At 41.2% G+C, this 25919-nt stretch overlaps 4 protein-coding genes across 4 annotated transcripts; 2 read left to right on the top strand and 2 right to left on the bottom strand.

Annotated features, from left to right (window-relative positions):
• Positions 1-4446: 4446 nt before the first annotated feature.
• Positions 4447-13126, bottom strand: LOC308363878 (outer dense fiber protein 2-like; the record flags this gene model as incomplete). Its single annotated transcript, XM_080836768.1, has 18 exons — positions 13036-13126; positions 12376-12450; positions 12068-12249; positions 11780-11906; positions 11396-11521; positions 11171-11245; positions 10906-10977; positions 10531-10647; positions 10218-10403; positions 9483-9592; positions 9221-9356; positions 8951-9061; positions 8632-8736; positions 7221-7379; positions 6650-6750; positions 6169-6331; positions 5718-5843; positions 4447-4617 (listed from the first exon to the last, which is right to left on the bottom strand). Exons 2-18 carry the CDS (start codon positions 12415-12417, stop codon positions 4447-4449), a joined length of 2109 nt encoding a protein of 702 aa, XP_080692894.1. The 5' UTR covers positions 12418-12450; positions 13036-13126.
• A 466-nt stretch (positions 13127-13592) lies between these two features.
• LOC308364503 (tripartite motif-containing protein 75-like) lies at positions 13593-16250 on the top strand (the record flags this gene model as incomplete). The annotated part of the gene is made up of 6 exons (XM_080837637.1): positions 13593-14174; positions 14272-14367; positions 14498-14731; positions 14978-14997; positions 15505-15632; positions 15724-16250. 6 exons carry the CDS (start codon positions 13593-13595, stop codon positions 16248-16250), a joined length of 1587 nt encoding a protein of 528 aa, XP_080693763.1.
• Positions 16251-17555: 1305 nt separating this feature from the next.
• LOC308363964 (leucine rich adaptor protein 1-like) lies at positions 17556-18691 on the bottom strand (the record flags this gene model as incomplete). The annotated part of the gene is made up of 2 exons (XM_080836888.1): positions 17556-18182; positions 18488-18691. The coding sequence occupies 2 exons, from the start codon at positions 18689-18691 to the stop codon at positions 17556-17558; spliced, it is 831 nt and encodes a 276-aa protein (XP_080693014.1).
• Positions 18692-18975: 284 nt separating this feature from the next.
• Positions 18976-24803, top strand: LOC308364502 (ciliary microtubule-associated protein 2-like; the record flags this gene model as incomplete). Its single annotated transcript, XM_080837636.1, has 7 exons — positions 18976-18987; positions 20324-20482; positions 20765-20836; positions 22932-23072; positions 23694-23864; positions 24313-24441; positions 24672-24803. The coding sequence occupies 7 exons, from the start codon at positions 18976-18978 to the stop codon at positions 24801-24803; spliced, it is 816 nt and encodes a 271-aa protein (XP_080693762.1).
• Positions 24804-25919: the final 1116 nt, after the last annotated feature.

Here is a 25919-nt window from a genome sequence, read left to right as displayed (position 1 = left end):
TGAATATAACATTGTGACAATCAACTTTGAAACTTAAAAAAAAAGAATGAAAAACAGTCAGAGGATTTGTTTGACGGGGCGTATTTCAAAAACAGGAAATGGTTTGTTAGCTCATGATGTGGAGAGCAGCAAAGGTGAGAAAAGGAGCACTGATATGACTCTTATAGGAATCATGCCGTGATAACGTTCAGACAGCAGGGAAAATGTGTTCAAATACACTTTTAATATTCACTTTTTATATAAGTAGACTTCTCAAAGGTTGTAACCTCTGTGCGACAAAAAGTTAACAGTTAATTTATATCCAATAATGCGTTGTTATATTTCCTAATGCATCTAATTAATTCATTGTCAGTCATTTGCAACACATTGGAGATAGATGTAAAGTGGGAAAGTAACACATTAGGCTACACTTCCATATATGACGTACATCAACACATGAATTAGCTGATGTATTAACTGACTCTTGTATTACCTAATAACTAATGTTTATCCAGCATATTAACTACAGCAGCAGAGTACCAGCACAATAGAATGTGATCACTGCGCTATGACTGAACTCATCAATGATGTGTGTTTGAACCGTGTATGCTTATACTAAACTAATCAAGGGCATTGTGGTTATTATTATGGTGACATTAAGAAGGTGTGCATCAAGGGATGGAAATATGCACTGTACTGTAGAGGGTCTGTGTTGGTGTGTTAGGCAGATATTCCAACTCTAGACAGCACTCAGACAATTTTGGTAATAGTAATGCGGTATTACAATGTGGCAATGCAGATAAGCAGATTTATACTTCCACATTTGTACTTCTTTTGAACAGTGCTCAACCACTCTGGACAAAGCAGAACCTTTTACATCCTCAGAGCTGGAAATCAACACTCTTTTGCTTATGTGACTGTCTTGCATGAACTGTGCTTACCAGTTACCTTTAAAGGACATATTATGCAGAGAAGCAGCCAGATCGCCACAATTATGTCTAGTGTGGTAAAAAACTCAACCTCAGTATTATATCAGAGAAACAGGTACTAAATATCATTGCAGATGAAGAAAAATGTGACACATGCCATGTAAATGAGAATTACGTTCAAATTTGCTGAATTAAATAATACATTAACCTTTACATTTATATGATGACTTTCTGACAATCAGTGGCAGTTGTTAGTAAGAAGTAATGAAAATTATGAACATAATGAGTAACAGATACCATCCATCCATCCATCCATCCATACATCCATACATACCTACATACATACCCATACATACAAACATACATACATTATAGAGTGTCCAGAAAGCCAGTTCATGGATGCCATGGGTAGCTGAATGAGAGAACGGTGCAGAATAAGAGCAGAGATACAGTCAGACTCAGGTACCTGTAGGAAGGATTTAATTGGCCAGAGGTACAAACAGCAGACATACTTGACATTTGTGCAGTTCTCACCTCAATGCTGTGATGATTACGTAAGATGCAATTTTCCGTTTTGCATGAATCAGCAGAGACCACAGCTGAACACATGTTAAATTACAGAGTGATTGTACAGTCAAGCCGGTCAAAGTCTGACACCACAGCTGCCAGTTTCACCGGTACTGGTGAATTAGATTGACCTATTATCCATGGTCACACACACACACACACACACACACACACACACACACACACACACACACACACACACACACACACACACACACACACACACACACACACACACAAACACACTACACACACACACACACACACACACACACACACACACTACACACACACAGTCTGTTGGACATACTGTATATGGACAGACTCCTCCAAGATAGTCAATAATGTTGGATAGTTGGCTTAGTTAGTCCAGTTACTGATGCAGTTTGCCCATTATGTAATATTCCCTGCAGCAGAATTCCAGGTTTTTATAATAGAGACTCTCTCTAGGATAGCTCACTCTAAGATGGACCAGAGCATTAAACTGCTGCATTATATAGAGCGATGTGGTTTCTGGCGTCAGAGGAATATTGTTGGGCCATCCTCATCAGAGTAAACTATCTTCATCCACACAACCTCAACCTCCTTTTCTGGAATGAAGAGGGAAGCTCAGCTGTCATTGGACGGATCCACATTACAATTGCATTCACAATATCATCCATTCAAGATAATGAGACATTCATGAACACATGTAAAGGGAGGGAGAACTATTGCAAATTGTAGTGCAGTGTATTGCCAAATAGTTAGCCATGTTTAGAATTGTTATTATCCTGAAATATAAACCTGCTCTGTTGTTATTTTTAGGGCACTTTATACAGACATTTAGGTCACCCAGCTGTTTACTGTGACAAGTAGGCCTAGAGATTCCAGAGCCATGTTCCAACATCTATTTTTAGCAAATATTACACTGGACCTAAAATGAAAGGTGAAGTAAATGTATCCCGAGTATTACATTAGCCAATGCGTAGGGATAGTCCAGGCAGAACTAAAACAATCATTCAGTGGCTCAAAAACAATTAACTACATTCATGGGCCAAATCTGGATATGTATTCAACTGCTCAAACTCATGTAAAACATGTTTCAAATCAACAAGAAGGCCTCATGTTTGAAGTTTGTTTGTAAGACTAACACTTTATACAGTAAATCATCAGAAAAAGACAAGTCTGAGTAACAGAAATGAATAAAACAGACGTGGGTTCAGTAGCACATTCTGTACAGCATGCTTTGCCGGAAAGCAAAAGGAATCCAATGGACTCTCTCACGACTCCATGGATGGCGTCATGGAGTAATTAGGTTAATCATTTTAGCCGTCTTCCACAGTAGGGCATGAAGCACAGTCATAAACGGCGCAAATGGAAAGAATTTCCCCTCAGCACTGGGGGCTATGTGCCAAACTGTCTATGGACGGAAACGGTTTACACAAGCAACAACTGGACAGGGGGGGAAAATGAGGGTTTGACGCATGTGGCATCACAATGCGTCCATCTCGTCTGAACGTGCACAAAGGCTCTTTGTTTCAGAACCTTCAGCCAGATGCAGCCTGCAATAGGAGGCTCTCCAAGTTCCCGACTCATTCCAAATTTATATAAATAAAACTTGGCCTCTTACACTTAATCTGATGGCCTTAGTCTGCACTTAAAAGTCAGTGCATGTTACGAAATAGTCAGTTTAAACTTTTGGGGTGATTCATGGTGCAGTCAACAGTCAAATTAAACTAAAGTGTTGATTCATGTAAATGTAATTTAAAAAGTCAGTTGTGAACTATTGTGTGGTTCATTCAGTGAATGAAAGAATTACAAAAGTGGCAGAATTCAAAAGTGATTCTGTTCAGTGAACAGTTAAACAGTTTGAATTTTCACTGCATTAGAGAATCACTAATATGCTTTTCATGTGCTCAAATAATGTATGCCAGATGTTTGCAATTGATTGGCACTATGCAATGATATTAAAGATGTACATAGTGTTAAGTCCCGTCCTCTTTCCTAGTTTTGTTTTCCCTATTTTAATCATTAATTCTTCAGCTCTGTGTTGTGTCGTGTCTGACCCATCTTTCCTCTTGTTTCAGACACCTCACACCCTGCCCTAATGTGTGCCCTTGTACCTGTCCCTGATCACCTAGTGTATTGAGTCTGTGTGTTCCTATGCCTCGTTGCCAGTTCGTCCTTTCCTCAGTGTTTCTAGCTTCTTAGAGATTTCTCCTTATGTATTGATTTTCTAGTGTTGCCGACCTCTGCCTGTTTAACAATCACTGATTTTGCCTTCTCCCTACTGGATTTATCTGCATGATTTTCAAAATGTGTACCGAACCCCAACATGACCTACACCTAACCCTGTTGCTGTCTTCTCCTTGTCGGATTTGTTTGCTGCCTTTGGATTGTCTACCAGTGTACCAAACTTAGATTGAGTTCACCGGCCTACACATTGGTGTCACTGACTTGTGATTGAGGTTGACTAAAGCAGAAATCAATACCTTCTATCAATAACAGTACAGGCTACTGCCAAACAATCCATTTCTCATTGCCTTAAAACGTCAGCAATGGTGCTGAAGCTAAATATGACGTGTGCTATTCACGGAAGGTTAAGCACTCCAGAAAAAGTTCGATAATATTCTGCTCTTGTTATGTAACACTAAAAATATAGGGCAGAAGTACAGGTTTTCTTGTGTGTAGGAAAGCAATCAAAAGGCCCAACAGCAGGTGTTTTCAAAAAGTGACTTTCAAGAGGTATTTTAATAATAATTTAAACCATCACACATTTACAGTTTTTCCATCTATACAAATAAATATATAAATAATATCCATGAGAATTGGTCACAGATTACATTTAAAGGGTGAATTCAAATAATTTTTCTCTGGTAAAACAGCACCGCTTATGATTATGATCTTTGATATGGTAACACAGAGACAAACACTCACAGACATTAACTCACAAAAACATTAACAGACAGAATGTACACAATGACCACAAGCATTACTTTAAGAAATAAGACGATCCGAAGCTTGATGGTAGACCTTCGTCAAACATGGTGGAGTAGGAGTTTTTGAGGAAATCCACGTAATTCTGAATGCTTTGTTTGTGACTTTCCGACTGATCCAGGCTCAGCTGCAGGTCTTTAAGGCGCAATTCATACTGCTTCTCACTCTGTATTTAAAAAAACATATATAGGGATGGACTGGGTGTTACAAATGTGTTCCTTTAAACAATTATATATGCATAAACATAACATGTTTTTTTTTACATAATTCCATGAAGCAAACTACAAGTAGAAAACACAGACAAAGTCGATCATAGCTAGATTTCTTTTTTGGTCCCCAAATTGGGAAATTGTTAGTCTGGGAAGTCCCGCCCCTCTTTTTCCAGCCAATTTGATTTTGCCTCTGAAGTGGGTCTGGCAAACTTTAGATAGCAGTTCATTTCAAGATTTCCAGGATCCTTGGAGCCAATCACAAACTGGCTTTTGGCTACCTGTCGCGCCATTGGCGGATTTAAACTAACCACGGCTACGTAACAAAATCTACTGCACGGAGAGTTTTTAAACATTGGACATGGTGGCCACCGAAGCACCGCAAAACTTCGATAAGGCAAGTTTTCTTTGAAAACAGAACAGAAACTTGCCCTGGAACAATTCATACAAAAAAATATGTGTTTGCTTTATTACCGATCGTTGTATCGTTGTATAGTATCGTTGATCTGATTGGTTAAAGGCGTGTCCAATTACGTGACTGAAGTGGACCGCTGTTGAGTAGTTTGCCAGACCAACTGAGCAAATGAAATGCAGTGAAGGGGCGGGGAATTCCCAGACAAGGAAATTGTAGTATTGCAGCAGCAATGGACATAAATCACAAAACACACCATGAGGTAGGTAAAAAAAAAAACCACTATATCAATAAATATATAAACTACTATAACATAAGATAAATTCCATTTTTAATGTATTTATTTTAAGATATAGCTCTAAATCAAATGTAGAATGTGCACTGTGCATTGCCACACAGAGGATAAGCCTTCCCACCCCTCCCGGTCGTTATATATTGTTACTGTGGTGGGCAGGAATTACTTCCTGTAACTGTCCTTATTGCGCTGAAGGTGAGGGAGCCTCTGACTGAGGACACTGCTGCCTGACCAGCAGGTTGTGCAGGGGGATGTGATGCGTTGATAATTGTGTTGAGCGGTTTGTGCAACATCCTTTTTTAAACAACGAACAAAGAAAAACCATGCAGGCTAAAACAGATGTTACGTACTGATATCTTGCTCTGCTTGAGCTGCTTGATCTCATTCACCCTCCTGCTTTTCTCAGCCTCCATCTCCTGGATCCTGGCCTGTAGAGAGACATCTCTGGCCGACGTCTTCTCTTTCACTTTGGACACCTACACACAAGGACAGAGGTGCAGAAAGGGTCTGACGCGCACCATTGACACGTCCATCACCACAAACCCCGTTACAGCTACATCCATGCCCTCGCAAGCCTGTCTCGAGCTTTGACATTCTCCACACAGGTCGTTAATCTTCGCATGTCACCACGTTTGAAAGTAACCCCATCAGAAAATATGGCCCTTGTCATGAGACTGTTTTTGAACCTTAGTTCAAGTTCGACTCCAGGCCATCGGAGCTCTAAGGACCTGAGGGGCAACTGGTCCACATCTGCTCTCTGCCGCTGACAGGCATAAGGAGGAGGGGGGGGGGGGGATTTACCTGTAGCCTGACGTCAGTGAGGGCGGTCTCCAGCTGGCGGGTGAGGGCCTGGCACTCGGTGGAGCGTTGCTCCAGCTGCCGGCTGCTGTAGTGCAGAGCCTCCTCCTGGGCCGCCAGCCTGTGGACCAGCTCCCTGTTGTCAGTGTGAGCCTCCTCCAGGTGCCTGCACCACACACGACACATACAGTCAAAAACACACACGGTTTTGAGGTTTTGTAGCACAAAGATGCCTTTTGTGTGTGTGTGTGTGTGTGTGTGTGAATGCTTATGTCCCTCTACTTGTTTGTGTGAATATGTATGTGAACTGTATTATTGAACACCCAGACAGAATGTTTCCTTATGCCAGTGCTTAGGAGGCCTCACGCAGACTTCAGCTAATAATGACACATTAAGCTGTGCTTATGAAAGGGGAAGTGTGTATCAGGTTAAAGTCTTAGGTGATTGATTTCCTGTGATTAAAAGTCCAAAATTAGAAACCCACTTCTGAAGGGACTCCATTTTGTCCTGCAGCTGACTGTTTGCTTCATTAATTGAATCCTTCATCTCAACAGAGGACTTCAGTTTCTCCAGCTGTCGCTCAGCCTACAGAACAAATATTTGAGATTGGTCAGGCAGGGAATCATGAGGTCAGTGGATGAGCATCAGCACACACACACACACACACACACACACACACACACACACACACACACACCTCAACACAAAAGAGAGTCAAGAGAGTGAAGAAAGTGACATTTTCAATGGGTTTCTGAGTCAGTATGGGCCCAGACTCACTAACAGGGATGTCTACCACAACACTGACCTCACTCAGATGGTGGTGATGAGAAACAAACACACAACCACAGCACAAAACTGCCAAACACAGCTAGCCTACGTAGTCACGTCACAGAGCCAAACAACCACTGAGGAACACGACGACAAGCAGGACTCGCCAAACAGAGTTTGACTGCCACCTTGTGGCTCAAGTTGTCCAATAACAACAAAAAAAATGGCTACGTCCTCTCACACACATGAGGAGACCACCACTTCACTTTGTGGAATCGCATCCACACCTTTAACTGCTGCTGCCGGAGGGCCTCGGCCTTCTCGGCCTGCTTCCTCTCGGAGCGCCGCAGGTTGTCCTGGCTGTCCTCCAGCCGCTGTTCTGTGGCACTCAGCAGCTCGGGGCAGGCCTCCAGCTCCAGCACACGACCCTCCAGCTGACCCCGTGCCTGGGGCCACACACGCAGACGCAGAGGGGGTTGGAGAGGCGGTGTAAGTGTTTGTGTTGGCAGTGGTGGTGGTGTCGGCTCAAACAGGAGTCGCACAAATCTAAGCTGACTAAATACAGAGCATTTACTCCCTGTGTTTCTACGTTCTCAAACATTCCCCACCCTTTTGCCATTTTGTCTAAATATATAACCAACAGAACTAATTCTAATCACATACACACAGGATTTTTTAAAAAGGTTTCAGCTGAATGTCTTTCTTCAGGAGCAGCACTTCTGAGGCTGAGATGATGTCTGTTCTTCCTTCAATCTATCCTTGACTTTACCAAACCTCGTCAAATGCCCATCAAATGATCAGGGAGGTAAAATAACACTGTGAGTGTCTACTGGCAAATACCCACTCATCGCTTTATGGCTACGTCCCTCCATTTTCTCCCACACCACCATTACTACATCATGTGAAACAGAATGAAGTAATGCTTGTACACATTTCAATATTAATAACCCTAACCCTAAGTCATGATGCACAATAATTCTTTTCAAATGTAATACTCTACAAGAGAGGTGATTTGGGATGTATGGTTTTAAGGGTTTTGACCCAAGGACATCTGCGGGATCATTCTTCACTACTAGTTCATATCGCTTGTATTGCCCAGGTACATTCTTAGAAATACCTGGGTGGACATACTGACTGTAATCTATCTGGGAATGTCCATGTGGATTCTGTATGTCCTAGGATTCAACAGTGTTTAGGGTTGGACAGAGAGTATTGATGTTATTTCATCATTCAGAGATAGAGGGTATACTACGTTATGGAATTGTAGCTTAGTTTGCCAACATATCAGTTAAGTTAAAATCACAAATAAAAACACTGGTCCACACATAAATGAAAGTGGTGGGGGCAAGGGTGCTCAAATGCTCTTTGCTGGTTTCCATTAAACACACGGAAAGATACCTGAATAAACCTGAACAAAAAGACAACCTCTTTCATCCCTCTATCAGTAAACCTAAGGGGGTATGAAATGAAGTGCTTAGCTGCATGTACTTGAATGCACTTATGTTTACACTATGCACCTTATTTCTGTCACTGCACTATAGTTGCATGTATCTTTATGTGGCAGATTTTATGTCCCAAGACAGATTTCCCCAGGGACAAATACAATCAAATACAACTTAAATCTTGTATGCCGTTCACTGAATGTCAATTATGCTATGATTAAGCAAAACAGAACCACCAGTGCAAATGTACTGTTACCTCGGCAACCTCAGCGTGTCCTCCTTCGATGACATTCTCTTTTTCCTTTAGGGCGCTTTCCAGCTTTATTCTCAGGTCTGTGACCTCAGTTTGTAACTCCGCTATCTGAAACAAACCAGAACGGGACAGTGTATCATGTATCAATCTCACAAATTCTGTCTTTCTCAGTGAAGAATTAACCACATGAGCGTTTTGATGTCACACATCTGTCTGATTTCCTTTTGTGAACATTCATTAATCTACCCAGTGAACAAGCTAGGCAATGGAAAGCAGCACACCCAGGCAGTTTAAGACCAGATGTCATTATACACATGTGCACCTGAATTTGGTACTGGTCCAGCTGACATTTTCTCTCTTGAGAACGTGTGCTCTGATCCTGGTAAATGGAGAGAGAGTGCTCCAATTTAAACTCAAACTCAGCAATGGAAGCCTGCGCATAGGAGACAAAAAAACTAGGTATCAGGTAACAACACGGAAGGAAGAACAATATACATGCAAAATGTCAAAGTAAACAAACAAACAAAAGCGAAATAATGATGAACACAGTGATCCAACAACACTCCAACAACATATAGCACCAATATTTTACCTTTAGCGTGGCATTCTCCAGGCCAAACTCCCCATTTTCAGTGCTGAGTTTCTCAACTTTCTTCAGCAGGACTTCATTCGCAGCACTCGCTGAATCCTTCTCCTTCATCAGCTCTGCTGTCATGCTTGCAATTTGCCTTCAAAACAAGACAACAGACACATCTCTGTCACCTCAGCTCACTATCACAGAGTTGGACAAAGCCTCTTGATTAAGAAGAATCCTTGAACCCAGTTCAACGCAGCAGGGGTAGCTAGCCTCTCACTCTTGCATAATGGCGATCTCTGTGTCCAGGTGCCCCTTCTCCTCTGTGATCTGCTCCTGCTGGGTCTTCCACATGTCTCTCTCAGCACGCGTCTCTGCCAGCTTCACATCCTGACAATGAACACACCACAGTTTAATACGACAACACACAGTCTCTAGGATAATCGGGTTTTAAACCATTGTTGAAACCCTACTAACACTTTTCTTTCACACTGTAAAATGTGCTTAGTTTAATCACTGTAAGTTACAACTCACACTGACTGTTTGGAGCAAACAAGTGGGTTTCCACCCTGTGTTCCTTCATCAGCCAGTAAAGTGAAGAATATGCACTTCAATTCATGGCTGAAGCTCTGGCATTAACACAAACTCTACAAACCTTCATTTTTTTTTTTTGAGATACCTCAAATTCAAATGTTTGCTAGACTACACCAATGACTAACCATACTGTATACCTCCAGTGTAAAATGACCCCAGATCGGAGTTACTGCACAGTACATTTATATTAGTGGACCACACACCAAATCAAATGACTAGATCAGCCCAAACATAATGTCCTTAAAGGTCATCACAGCAACACTACCTCTGTAAACTGTTCACTGTTAACAGTGCATATGTCCAGTACTGACTGACTGCAGGTTGTAGGGGCTATGGCCCAAACACTGATTCCGCCTCTAGCACTGACTTTAAAGACAAATTCAGAGCCGAGGCACCCTCCCTGTGACCCCAAGTGTCGAACCTTCTCTCTCAGCCGGTCGTAGCATTTCCCCACGGCCACCTCAAACCTCTCTGCCCTCTGCTTCTGAGCGCGGGTCGCCCTCTTCAAGGCATCCTTCTCCTGCGATGCCTTTTCAAAAACAGCATTGATCTGACTCTTCAAGTCATCCATCTCCAGCTTCTGCTCCGTGACGGTCCTCTCCACACCCTGAGGAGGCGCAGAGACACCTTTTAGTTTTCAGTGGGGTAAAGTTTCTCTGGGGTAAAGCCTGAGCCTGGCCTTACTGGTCTATGTGGTCAATGGGGATAGAGTAAGTGAGCAGTGAGCAGTCTACCCTGAGCTGGACAGTCAGGCGGTTGTTGTCGGCCTCTTTGCTTCGGAGCTGATTCTGCAGGTGAGCCCGGGTGGACTCCACAGATCTGGACTGCTGGACCACCGATTCAGTATTCTCCTGATGGGTTGCATCAATACAGACATGCAGGCATATGTCAATTTTTGTTTTATAGAAGCTTGTGATGACTCACATGCCTATGAAGACAGCAGTGTCGAGGAACATTTTAAAGGGGGCTAGTAAATGCTCCATTACATGCTTGTGTCATCAGCTCACTATGGAAAGTGACTCCAAACAAACACAGATGGGTAAAGGATCAAACTTCATCAGATAGAATCAGATGTAACAAGTTATGCAAAGCCGAATGTGTATGCTTACCATTTCTTTTTTCCGCAGAGACATCAGATCTTCTACTCTTCTTTCTTTTTCACTCAGACTGGATTTTAAATGCTAGAAAATGAACAGGCAGTGGAGTTTATTTATCCAAGTTATAGTAGCTATCACAGTGGCATTACATTATAGGGTTGGTATTTATAAAGAGTACAAACATCTTTATAAGTTATGAAGAACAGCAAGTACTTCATAACCAGGGCTATAAATACTGAATAGATGGAATATGTTTTTATCAAAATAAAAATCACACCTGATTTTCACTCTCTGTCTTTGTTAGCCTCTTCAGCAATGCATCAATTTGTCTGTCTGTGTCCAGCCGGCATGCCTAGGACACAGCATTACAAAATGCACATTAGAGCCAACTGAAATACATCTCAATGGTCTACCATTAAATCGGCATAACACTGTAAACTAAGTGGCATAGTTGATATTTTGAACTAGTGAGCACAAAAACCACAAACATGGCAACACACACCTCTTGATCCTGCAATTCTTTCAGCTGTTGGCGGACAGACTTGTTAATACGCTTGAAGACCTCCAACTTATCTAACAAAAGGCCTCTCTGCCTGGACATGCGCAAATCACTGGAGCACCTCGAATCCTTCAAAAGCAAAGAGGAACACGGAGTCTTTGACAAAACATTAGGAATGCAGAGCCCTGAGTCAGCTCAAAGTAAGAGCCAGAGAGAAAAAAAATAATTCCAAGTTTAGGATTGACTATTCTAACTCAGATTATACAACAAAATCATCTTTAGAGGCAACCTATGCGAGACATTAACCACAACTGTTACATACAAGCCTAATTTGAGTTCTTGAAATCAACACAAGTCAATCTCTCAATTACAAACAATTTCACAAACCCCAAAGTCGTCGTCCAAGATGTCTTTAAAAGACACCAACTGAATGGCAGCCGAATTGGCAGCAGATTCGGCATCAATGAGAGTCTTTAGCAGAAGCCCTTTGTCCGATGAAACAAAATCATCATAACTGTCGGCAAAATACAGAGGCCATATAAACTACTAAACTGTATGTGTATGAAAAATACAGTTCACATATTAGTTTAATTAATTTTCACTTTTACATTTACATGGAAATGTAATGTAAATGCAATAAGGATATGTTTTCTGTTGAGAGTCCTTCAGTCTAACCTGCTCTTCCCCTCTGAGAGTCGGCTGCAGTAGGGTCTCTGTCCTCTGCTTCCACTGTCGGTGTCTGAGGCCACGTCCATGTCCCCAGTGCTGAGCGGGAGGTCGGATCTGGTGGCTCTGGAGTACAGTGATGATTCACGAAAGGCATCGTCTGTAGAAAAAGGCCTCATTCCTCCTGGGACCTTAAGCAAAGCAAAGTCAATTGAACTAGGGACTGACCTTAAGGTTATACATGTATTATGTATTAACTAGTTGTTTGGGTAACGAAAAGCATGCTGAGATGGGTTCAGTTGAGAAATGATTATCACCTCATAACTGCTTTCATCCCCATGGTCCTGCAAATCAGTCATCTCTTAGGTGGTCACCTCTTCAAACTCGCAGGGCTGGAGTGCAATATAATACATTCTACTTGACTGGATTGAGCTACACAGTTCATACAACTTGCACATGTGTATGCTTCGTCAGTAACACAATTTCATGCACAATAGATACATTCTTATATTCACAAATATGTCACCTTCAATGAAATACTTTTGCAAAATAACTCTTACACCTTTTCTATTCAACTGACAAGTAATATTGACTGCAATCTCTTACACGTGGTTTCGACCTTAAGGGATAACGTTAAGCTTAACAGCTTCGTGATACCATGCTATGTATGGTAGAATTTAAATGCGTTTACGTCAGTGAAGTACGCTAAGTTAACCTTGAGGACGGCTGCGTATTCAGAAAATTGACAGAAAGTATATTCACCTCCCGTTTGTAATTGTCCAAGTATGTGCTTTGACAAGAAAATAGAAGTAATATTTAGCTCTACGCTTGCTATGTCAGGTTTAGATGGGTTTTAGCTTGCACATTGAGCTCTTGCTGTACAGTATTGTCCAAGTTAGCTTGCCTTCTAGCTAAAACCCTTGGTGCAAGTACTCGCTAGTCGTGACAACAAATACAAACGTGCCTACAAGACTTACATAATAAATGGGAATTCAGGATCTGATGGCAGAAATGCTTTGATTCTTTAGGTTGAACCCAAACTCTTGCTGGTTTAACGTTACGTCTAAATATGACCGACAGAACCGGTATATGACGTAGTCGGCTTTCACTGGTTGATTTCAAACGCTTTCTCTGGATCTCTCGGTAGTAATTGGTTGTAAGACAGAACGTCACTATGTAAATGTAAACACAAATGGTAGTTAGGTGTTGGCAAGGACGCTTTCCTGTATCCTGTGTATTCACCGTGTAGTTCACCGTTCAGAACAACTAACTTGGCTGGACTGAACTACATATAGTAACATAATGATATAATTTATGCTTTTGCAATTTCTTTCATTATACATCCTGTAAACTGACTGATGTGGCGACCATGACACTGTAACAATGTTGCAAATTTTAACTTTTTTTTAACTCCAGTTTGTCAACATGGGTTCGGCATATCCTACGTCATCAGTGGGTGGGTCAATCATGAGTGGGTCCTAGCCATAAAATCACAGGCTATGCCAACTAGCTGGTTACTTTTAATGTAACAACAATGGCTGACGTTTTGTCTTTGGACGAGGAACTTATCTGCGCAGTTTGCCGGGACATTTTTGTCGAACCAGTTACTTTACCATGTGGACACAACTATTGTGAGGAATGCGTCAATCAGTTGAAACGATCATTGGCAAGTGCTGGAGGAGATGAAAACCCTTCCCAACATTATACGTGTCCGCTTTGCTTAGCGCCTTGTGCTGTCAGGATAGAATTGAAGAAGAATATCGTCCTTCACAACATCCTCGAAAAATTTCACGGAAACCGATCAACTGGTCATGAGTGTAGCGTGTGCAAGGGTCAGCAGAAACTTCCGGCAGAAAAGACGTGTCTGAATTGTGAGGAGTCATACTGCACCCTTCACATTATGTCACATTATGAGAATAGTACTCTTAAACAACACGTACTTGTAAATCCTATATCCAACACAAACAGACTATGCAAATCACATGGAAAGGAACTTGAACTTTACTGCCAGTCTGACCACACTGCCCTGTGCGTGTACTGCATGTTGCCTTCAGAGGCCAAACACACAGAAGGGCATAGCGTCATCAAATTGTCAGAAGCAACAGCAAATCTGAAGGTAAAACGTCCAGATAATTGTCTTGTCTAGTCCATAGCATGAATATCACAGATGTTGCTTCGAGGAGTCTGTACTTATTTTAACTTTCTGTTTTTAGGAGAATTGCCAAGCCAAGCTATCTGATGTAAGAATCAATTTGTCAGAAATAAAACATTGCATGTCAGATTTGGAGAACACTGCAGCCAGTTCTAAGGTAAGGTTCACATCCACGCAATCTTGTCCTCTGAATGTACTGGCTATTGAAGGGTTGTACATCTTTTGAGTAGTATGTTAATGAGGAATGGAGAATATGTCCCTGTATCTTTCTTCCAAACTTTATGCAGAATAACCTGGAAGGTCAACAGGGGGACTGTACATCCTTTCTCAGAAAGCTCAGAATGTTCCTAGACTTTGAAGAACAAGCTTGGCAAAAGCGATTCTCTGTGGACCTGGTTCAGGAGAGCAGGAATCTGAAGCACAGGGTAGAAAGGCTGATGAAGCTGAAGGGAAGGTTGGTAGGAGCACAGGAGGGTTTACAGCAGGCCCTGGCCATCCAAGACCCGTTGCTTCTGCTGCAGGTAACATGCACTACCTAATTTGTTGTATGTGATATATTTACTATATGTGCTATATGTTACTGTAATGTTACTACACCTCATGAATATGTTAGTGTATCATATAATGTCCTTTGTTATATAATTATTGTCATGTTTGTGTTATGTTATATTATAATTATAACATATTATGTTACCAAAAAATGTAGTTTAGGCTTGTTGCTCAAGTTTGAGTATTAAGGTATTGTTCTCTTTCTTTCATCTTTACAGACCTCACAAAACACAGACTGGTAGGTCTGAATATTTATGTATTATTCTTGAAATGGAGAAACATCAAAGATATTGTAAAATCAAAATTATAGTTTAAGTGTCCGATTTGGTAATACTGCAAACCAGACTATATTTACCTTTTAACTGACTTTAATAGAATATATGGCGATTATATACATGAGTGAATATAGGACAAAATCGAATGCACATGTATAGTACAGTTGGCACCGAGTAAAGGCTTGCTAGCATTCTAACTGTCTTGGTGATATAGTTTGCCATGTCGTGCTTTTTATTTAAAAAACATTTTGTGGGGTGGTCTTACTCAGATTATAAAACTGCTTATTAGATAATTTAGATGGCTAGTTGCAATGACAGGTGTGTTTATCTGCCATTAACATAACCATTTACCATGAAAATGTATTTGAAGATGTTACCAGTACTAGTTGCATGGATCAGAAAGTGGCAAATTGTTGTATATTGTTTCTTTAAGTGAAAAGAGTCCTTTTTAATGTTCTTTTTCTCATAAGGGGAGACCTTTATGAAAGTGTGTCATGTAGTCATCAAATCCAAGAGGTGATGGAGTGGAGTGGACCAAAGCCCATTGCCTCTGCAAAAATCATGCCACTGTTCCAGACCCTGAAAAGAACATTTTCAGGTAATTATGTACACATGTATTGTTGTTGTACTGATGCAATATACGATTTGTTTCATGCTTTGTTATACTTTTTTTATTTTTTTTATTTTAGGAGATGACATCAAGTTAAACCCACAATCTGCCCATCCCAGGTTAAAGTTGTGTCTTGCAAGTGGCTCACTGTGGTTGCCTAGGACCACTGATCATTCAGATGGTCCTTACTGTGTGTTTGGCTGTGAAGCATTCAGAGATGGAGTGCACCACTGGGAGGCCGTGGTGGAGAATATCCCTGGTTGGACTGTGGGCATCTCGTATGCACCTTCCCAGGGTAAGATGTCCAGCAGCGTTGTGCTTGGCAGTGACGAATCCTCCTGGGGCTTGAGCTATACCCAAAGCAGAGGCCAGTTCTGTGCCGAACATGGTTGGTTCAAGTTCTGTTTTGCCACCCCCACTCCTGGTTTTCCCAGCCGAATTGGGGTGTTTCTGGATGTAGACAGTGGCATCCTATCATTCTATGATGCACTTAGACTAAAGCACCTTCATACATTCTACTGCAGTCTTCACACACCTGTATATCCTGCTTTCAGTATTAATGTGGTGCCAGATAGAGAAGGCCTCACCAAGATGATAGTTCAGTGATTTATTAGCAAAGGATCATAGGTGATGTATTGCAGAAACAGCACCCATCATTCATGGTGTTTCCATGGACAGGATTTGTATGTTGTAGAAAAGATAAAGATCTCTGATACTGCTGTGCTGCGGTGTGCATTGACAACTTTTCAAAGCATATGCCTATAGCCTCAGAGGGTGATCAGTATTCACACACTTTTTTGTAACAGATATTACATATTTATATATTTTATGAGTTTCAAGTGAATTGTATGCATTAATTATAATTTTGTATATAACTTGAAGCTTTTCATACAATACTAAATTTAAATGTAGTTTTATACACATAATCACATTTTTAATTGAATTATATGGTCACAAATGCACTTGTGTGAACAACTTGGTTTAGGTTATTTTATCATATGAGTTATCAGTTCAGCAGGGAACAAAATACCCACATCCACACAGTGCATTGAATACAAGCACCTCTCTTGTCACCAAAACTACCATCTCCACTCTCTACGCTCTTCAGTTCAGTATGGTATCTTGCCTGCAGTTCTTCTGTTCAACCGTTGGCCTTATCTTAAAACATTGTTCACATATTTTCCTCAACTGGCAATCCTTCTGCACTCTCAAGGAAGTTTCCGTTAACTGTCAAATATATCAGACACACCATGAGGTGCTACTATCCCAAGTTTTAGACTCTAGTCACATGCTGTGGGTATAAATTTGTAGTTAATTAATTATATTGTAGCTTTACTAATCTATAAAATATAAAAATCTACAAAACATTTTGTCGTCATTGCAACCATTTGTCCTGTGTAGCAGCTTCTGAACTGATCGGAGCTCTGAAATGACAACTTGACATGTCTGTGATTTTTGGAGTTGAAGAACCGTTTTTGCTGAGGGGGGGAGCTGTTTTCAACCCATGTGATTCAAACAGACAAATCACAAGCCTTGGACATCATATGACCAGCAGTCCACAACAACCATTACAATGGACAAACTGGTCAGGCACTCCATTGACAATAATATTCAATGTCTGTAGAAATTGAGAAGAAATTCAGAGACTAAAACATCTAAACTCTCTGTAAAGCAAACAACTATGAAGAAATTCTGCATGGTACAAGTAATATAAAGAATGCGGTGTGGAATGGCTTATGACAAACTACTCGACTAAATAACAGTTTTACCGTAAACCAACAAAAGTACAAACATGACTATCTGCATAATCATTATATAGCCTAACGTATCCTAAAGCAACTCATTTGCAACTAATGTTACATTTTTCTTCAATGAGTCAATTACAGTTAGGAGAAAAAAAAAAGAAGGCTATCAATGGAAAGTCACATCGTCCTTTGACTCCACCCAGCACCAGTGAGTATCATAGCCCAGCAGGGCTTCACTCTGACCTAAGGAGAGCTCTGGTTCCTCCTGTGCATGTTGGACACTTCCCTCCCTGTGGTTTATCATTTCTCCCTTCACCACTTTGCTGCGTGGCAGCCCACTACACTGAGGTGACGCATCACTTTTGGGTAGATCTTTGCTAGAATCGATCTTGTTTGGCCTCTGAAGCACAGCAGTTTGCCCAGGGAGATCTGCAGGGCCATCTTCATGTGATAAAGCCTTTATAGCGGTAGGCCTGGACACTGTAGACCAAGCTTGATCAGATATTTCCCTGGAATCTTCAAATGATGTGGAGCACTGTGTGGATCCAGATGGCGAGGGACATGGTGTTTGTGCTATTCCAGGTGGTGTACTTGGGCAACAGCTGGGAGACTCACCACCTGGCCAGTGGGTCATATTAGCCACCTCACCCAGACTGGACTGGCTGCCTGTCAGGCTACTCGTTAGACTGGTGAGAGTGCTCCTATCACCCTGTAGCCATCGGAGCATCTCCATGCTCTCATGCAACGACAACAACTGGCGTAGAATTCTCACGTCTGCCGATCGCAGCTGTCCCTGCATGTGTGAAATGTGGTGGCCAGGTGAGAACGTGATAGACATGCAAATAGACTAATGATAAAAGTTTTTTTAAACATGTACCCCTTCTACCTCTGTCACCGATGGCAATGGAGAACATTTGGTAACAGTTCAAATTCACTTGCATCTGACAAAACACCGGAGCAAATTAAATTTCCATAGTTCATCCAAGACATTAGATTTATCATAGTCAACACGTCCTACGTGTTGATGTCCTATATAAGTAGTGCTAAATGCATGACAAAATCCTCTGTCAAATAGTTATCTAAATGATAACTGCTTACCATCTGAAGTTTTAGGGCTTTTATTTTTTCAAAAAGTCCCTCGGGAAGAATCATAGCCAGACTCTCATCAGTATCCCGGGCGCGTTCATCCCTTTGGTAATCCTCTCTCATGGATCTCAACAAACTCTCCGGTGTCCTCATGCCAAGTTTTGTTTCCAAATCTTTTAATTCAGGACATGTCCCAGAATTGATAACTTCTTCCATAACAAACTGATCGGTATCAGTCTGGAGCGCGACTAAAATGGACACAAACTGTAATTAGTCGCAGTAACTAGGCTAACCACAGCTCGTTCGTCGGGTTTTAGTTTGTGCACCCGAAGGGGCATAACTCATTCAGCCTTTAAAATGTGTGCACTACATGATTCCCGAACTGTCCACTTTCCCCTAAATACGAATTTTGGCATTCATGACAACTCTTTGGGCAGCTGTCGCTATTGGTTTGGGAGCCTGTTAGCTAGGCTGGAACTGACACCGCCTCGTGATACTAGATGGCTCGACAGGTGACAGAATATTCTCTTTTATAAGACAGTAACGTACTGTAAGAGTGCAATATGGAGAGAATTCTGTCACAAACATGTAAACAACAATGTGGATTATGCTGTCACAGTCTTTTGGTAGGCCACATATCTGCTTTTTATGGACAAATCATCAGCCTAATCACGGTCCTCCCCAGTTTATGGACACAGCCACAAAGGCGGTCTGGTGATGAAGTAGTCAGTGTAATCAAACAATTACTAAATTTGAAAGAAAATGTTAATTCTTGAATTAAAATTTTGACAATGGTGACTTCATCACTTTGTTTATTTGAAAGCGGCAACAGTTTTTGTATGTGGCCTATTTTCAGGGCTACAAGCTCCTCTATTGTCATGAAGCTTGTGACGATTCCCATTTCACAGCGGCATAGAACGTTCTGAGAGAAGAGGTTAAAACCATAATGAGAAGTAGCCTAGGCTACGTTGGCGTTGTCGAGTGCATGGTCAGAATGAAAATCGGAATCGTTCGGGTGGGTAGTGATGGCGACAATGTTTTGTGTGAGCGCGTCAGTTCAAGTTTTTCTTGGGTTAGTAAGTAAGCACCAATGACATCTAGTGGTCAATTTAAGTACCAGGGCACCTGCACTGTGGGTAACTAAATGCTGATTAGAGGTATGACAGTGCAATGCAATCACTGACGCCGCCTATTATTGCAATTCAATACGCTAGATGACGTCAGCACAAGAAAGGCTTGATCACAGAAACAGCTTTCCAATGTTATGGGCTTCATTTACTTGTAATGTTCAAACATCATTTGAACTTGGAGCTGGAACACGAAGGATAAATCATGGATGACAAGCAATTCCTTGGCGCCCCGTTTGGGACACAGAAAAAGAGGTTTCAATGCAACTTCCACCAACCTTTTCATGATTTTACATATAACATTATAGAGAAGGTGTTAATGATTTGTCAGTTGGACATACACCTTATACAATCTTACGATCCTGAAGGCTACTGTATGTTTTAATTAATTAATTGAATCGTCTCTTTTTGCATGAACAATATTGTTACATAATTCTGATATTGTTCAAAATATTTGGTATTATTATTTGCAGCTTTAATGCTTTTATGAGCTTTAAACATTTTTGTCCCAAAGGTTTGACGTTTCAGGTGTTCACCCAAAAAGAAAGCAGATAGGAACATTCACAGAAATCCCATACTGCAAAAAAATCACTGGCGATCTGGTAAGCAGAAGCTTCCAAGGAGTGAACCATACCATACCTTGCCATTCCAAGTACATACTTTTAAACACATTAGTTTGTGAGGGCCGTGTGTAAGATTTCTGCTGTAATCTGTGGTGCAGGTGAGGAACCTGGGCCCAGGTAAGTATGAGATGGATGCAGGCGACTTCAGCCGACGTGTGGTGCAAAACAGAGCAGCAGTGCAGGGCTGGAGGAAGCAGCAAGGGGCTAACATGCCTCACATTCTCCACAGGGAGGCCTGGATGACCAAACACACGCTGGTCAGTATCTCAGACAATGCCAGTTCTGAAGTTCAACTTCTGAAACACATTTACCTGAATCATCGCACTTGTTTCCACGTGCACTTACCACTGTATTTTTTTTTCTCTCACTTTTGTAAACTAGCATTAAAAGTTGTCAGTAAGGTCGAAAAAAGGTCACATTGTTTTTATTGTCAGCTGTGAATCAGAGTTAACACCCACTGATTGTTTTAAAATGAACACCAAACAGTCTGACTCTATGGTCATACAATATTGCCCCTCTAATATCTGTCTGTGGCTCAGAATGATGCACTTGGACCTGGAAAACACAACCTCAAAAGCTTCATTGATCTTCTGGAGGAGAAGCCTTGCTGTGTGAGGGGTGTGTGTGATTCTCATGAGGAGAGATTCAAAGAATATAAGGTATACTGAGAAGCCTCTAGAGGGAGACAAATGCTCATGAATGTACATGTGCCACATCCCATTAGATATTGCAATGTCATTTTATGTTCATTGTTCACTCTGTGTTCATTCTCTTGTACCTTATGATTTGTAGTGAGTATTGTATTGAAAATCAAAGTAATCAAATTTTTTTTTTGCATTTTTACTCGTGTCATTTAACAAAGCTTCATGATGGCAGTCCGACTATTGCTCTTCTTAAGTTTTATTAGTGTGATTGCATGAATGAATCAAATAAAAATAACACCAGTAATAACTGCTGGTATTTAGCAGTGCGTTAAGTACAAGCCAACAGCTAACGTCAGTTAAATTATCGAAAGCCTAAGGGCACCCGCCTATGGCATGTTTGTTTGTGACCAAACATCTGCTTAGGGGTGTGCGTAGGTTAGAGGAAACCTTTCCATTTGGGTGATTATGTTAGTTAGTGGAAATGTTTTAAGGGGACCGATTAGACTTAACGTTATTCATTTGTGCTATCAAGCATACCTGTCAAGTCTCATCAAGTTTTATCCGAATGCAGGTGACAAAAATATGATAGAATTTAATCATAAATTATGAATATTTAAAAAGTGTTTCATTTTACTGTCAAATTATTCAATCAGTTGCAATATCTACCTCATTAGGTACAACAACACTGAGCTAATCTAAAAACTACATTGCTATGAGTACCCTTTATGAAGGGCTCATTCTAAGCGTGATTATACACCAATGAAAACTTAACTATGAATATTATGTTCAATTTTTGCTAAAAGATCACCTTAAATCCTCAATACTTTACCTTTACGTACAGTTACAAGCCAACAGCTAATGTCAGCTATATGAAGCCTGAAATACATAGTCAGTTATGAAATTAAATAGTGGAAATGTTTTTTTGCAGTTTAGTGGTTAGACGTCACAGCTTTGTGAAAGGAAAACTTAATGGGCCATATTTTAAGACCTTTTTGGGTACAAACTTTTACAATTAATGATAGAAATTGGTCTTGTAACTATAGCTATAACTGGCAACTGCAAAAAGGCTATATAATGTAATCCCATGGGGCAAGAATCTGTGTCAAAGTGGATGTTTTTTGCCACCGAACGGGCCCATAATGTTATTATAAGTGTCCATATTATGAGCATGTCAATAGCAGAACAAGGCAGTTCACTTTGACACGGATGCATGCCCATGGGATTATATTGTGTAGACATTTTGCATCATTTTACTCTCTAGTAAAAATGTGGCCCCCAAAAGATGGGAAAATAGGTCCCAGGTTAAAAAGTCCCAAAGTTTCCTAAGCCTGGAGAGGTGTAATTTTTTTGCTGGCACATGTTCGAATTTGTATGCCAGTAACAATTGGTAGAAACAGTAAACAAGCTAGGGACTAACTGAACATGTTTTCTTCATGAGGTGTTGTAAGCTTGCCAACCTAAGCTGGCTTGTTATTAAAATTGGTGTATCAGTGTATCAACAAACACGTCAATAAATCTTCTAAAATACTCACCAATAGCTCCACAAATTTCTGCTATATGAAATATTTGAAATGGGCAACTGCAGAAACGTTCAAACACCTTCTTTCAAATGCATGTAACATTTGTGACAGGCTATTAGTGTTGTCTATCTTCAAACTGCACACATACTTTGTTTAACAGATTATTCAAAAACGCACAAACACATTTCTCACACACCTACATAAAATGTATTGATGAACAAAACGCAGCTGTGTTTTGGAGACATAAAAAGCACATTTATGTGATATGTGTGCACCCTATCCCTGTTAAGGATATGTTGACTGATGCTGAATTACTATGATGTAATGATGATATATGTGTGTTCTTATTATTATTCTTGAGTTTGTTCAACACAATTTTGTCACAATTTCCTGTGCACTGCTTTCATTCCTGTCTCTGACCTGTGCAGTTAGAGAGCCTCTGCTGCTGTTGAGCAATCACACTTTGAGTTTTCTTGTGGAAATTAATCTCTAGTTACAAAAGGTTCCTCCTTCACACATGTGTCTCTGATTGGGCTTGGCAGAAGTGTCCTGCGGGCCCAGGGAGTTATGGGAAAGGGGGCATCCCCAGTGGTCTGCTGGATGAGAGGAGGGCGAGGCCCACGGGAACCTGCTGCACCATGGATTTCAGCGCTGGAGTGGAGCGTTTCCCGGATAAGCCAGTGGTGGGATATCCTCTTAGTGTAGAACTAAAGCGTGATCTCATCAATAGTCTATTCATTCCTTAAAGGAACACTGGATAATGTGATAGCAACTTTCTGATGCAAAAATGAAATGGCTGTAATGGTAATAATTATGATGATGATGATGATGAATTAGCAGTTATATTAATATTATTAAATTATTAATAGTTAAAATTATTATCACCGCTTGAGTGCCAATAGTTGAAGCTGCAATAGAGGCACTAGAAGGCATTTAGTGCATGGTCTGAACTAAGCTACGCTGACTGAGCTGTATGATGCATTTATGTATCTCCTAGGATTGTGGTTTGTGCCCAGGCACTTACAAGCTGAAGTCCTTCACTGAGGTTATCCTTGAGCACCATGTCAGTAAGAAAGGGCCTTATGAAATATTCACAGGGAGGAGAGACAAACCCATCCGCAGTGGATATTTCGCAGCTCCGGTAACAGAACTGAATTAATTCGTTTGTGTGTTCGATTTGTTGTTGTGCTGTTGTGTTTTGGGACAAAAGAAAGCTGACCTTTTAACCTATATGCCATTTGCTCTCTGCTGTGGGTTGTAAGACTGTCTCATGGTTATTTGCGGCCATGTTTTGTGTGTCTCAGAGAACAGCCTGCGTGAATCCAGGTAAGTACTTCCTGCCTCCCATGTTTGGTGAAGACCTCAAGAAGCCCCAGAAGATTCACCAGGGCAGGTTTGGCCAAGTGGGGCGCTTTCCCACTGTTCACAGTGAACGTATCTCCCGCAGCACACTGGCACAGAGGCCGGAACCAGCAGTCAGTAGCACCGGACAGTCGCCCGGACAGTCGTACACACACACACACACACAAACACACACACACACACACACACACACACACACACACACACACACACACACACACACACACACAACCACAATCACACACACACACACAACCACAATCACACACACACACACACACACACACACACACACACACACACACACACACACACACACACAACCACAATCACACACACACACACACACACACACACACACACACACACACACACACACACACAACCACAATCACACACACACACACACACACACACACACACACACACACACACACACACACACACACACACACACACACACACACATAACCACAATCACACAAACTTTAATGTATCGTGCCTTTTCCATGCTGTACTATGAAACACATGCATCACAGGTATCATATGGTGTGCACACAGAATACACCAGGCCCTGGGCACTACTCGATTGTGCCATTACCTCGGGTGGAGAACAGCAATCCGCCCCCATTCCTCTCCGGCAACCAGCGCTTCAGCCAAAGGTTTACAAAGCAACCAATTGGCAACCCTGTAAGTCACAGTGTTTAACCAAATAGGTGTCATTTTTTCGAAGGAGCAGCTGAGAAGAGAAAATAATGTATACAGTTATCGACACTGAGGGATGCATTGCTAAGCTGAACAAGTGCAATTCAATCATATTCTGACAGGCGGATTTGCTTCATAGTATGAGGACTCAAGGCACGAGCAGCTAGATCTTTCCAGTAACAACTTCTTCTTTTCCTCTGTTCCTCTGTGATCAGTGTAATGTGGGTCCAGGCAACTACAACATTGGACGCAAATTATCCACAAAACACAAAAGAGGAAGTAGTGCTTTCAAGTCAGACACAAAGAGATACCTGGAAAACATGGACCAGGACCATTTTGGCCAGTAAGGGAAATGTACCGCCATTCACATATAAATACAGACCCACAAATATGTTAAATCAGTGTAGATTCACACACATAAAGGTGATCTAAAGGTGTGTCAGCATATTGTTTGCATGTTTGTTTATTTTTATTTCGGCATTTAATTAGTTGTTAGTTATCAACTGTTCTCCAGCTTAGACACATGCATAATTGGTGTGCTTTCCAGGGAGAAGCTTAGGCCTGTCAACATCCCAGCTGAGCAGAGATTCCATCACAGGCGTCCAGATGAGGCTTTGGCATCTTCTACAGCTGCTTTTTAGGCAGAATGAATGGAGTTAATAACAAAGCTTCTCCAGCTTTAAGACTGCTATCTAAATGATGATTTAAAATGATATAATTGCATCCCTCTTTATTTGTATTTGTTGTATTATGTTGGGAGTCTGCTGGCTTACATACATATTTAAAATGACACTTTGATTCATAGCTCTTTGACTTTTTCTGAATGCACTGATATTCACGTTAATGTATAACTGGAATGAGCAACGGTATTAACACTTTAATTCTACTGTTTTGAAGCCATGACCTCTGAGTCTATGCAAACTTCCTCTGGACAAAACAAACTCCCAAATGCCCACTAGATGCTTTGAAGCATTCCAAACTATAAAAGTAGGTTCTCAGAGCTAACACAGACCTCAAACTCGTTTAATATGCCTCTGAGCTCCAAACCTTTTAATCTTACTCCACCTGACCTCTACATTTCCTGGTGTAAAGGTTGCCATGGCCATGAATATTATTGCTAAACTCACACAGGTGAAAACAACAAGCCCTCTCATGAAGTACACCCCAAAGGAGGGTAACAGGAAGGTCACGTTTGGGCTGCCAAAATGCAGCAAGGTAACGAAAACTATGCAGATTGTAAAATGTCCCCTTCCAAAGCAAGGCCCATTAATTTTGTCTAATGGTACCACTGGGCTTTCCCTGAAAGGCTGAGGTATGGAGGAAACAGTTCAAATATAGAGGGACCATAAAAATATGGCAAACAGGCAGAGTCCTGTTTTATGAGCCCCAGCAATTGACTCATGGATATAGGAAATTGTAAGACTAAACAAATATTTGACATCATGATGGAGAACCACAAAATG

This window comes from Sprattus sprattus (assembly GCF_963457725.1).
Source record: "Sprattus sprattus genome assembly, chromosome: 4".
Lineage (NCBI taxonomy): Eukaryota > Metazoa > Chordata > Actinopteri > Clupeiformes > Clupeidae > Sprattus > Sprattus sprattus.
The sequence above is the reverse complement of the archived record's forward strand: the minus strand, read 5'-3'. Positions and strand labels throughout refer to the sequence as shown.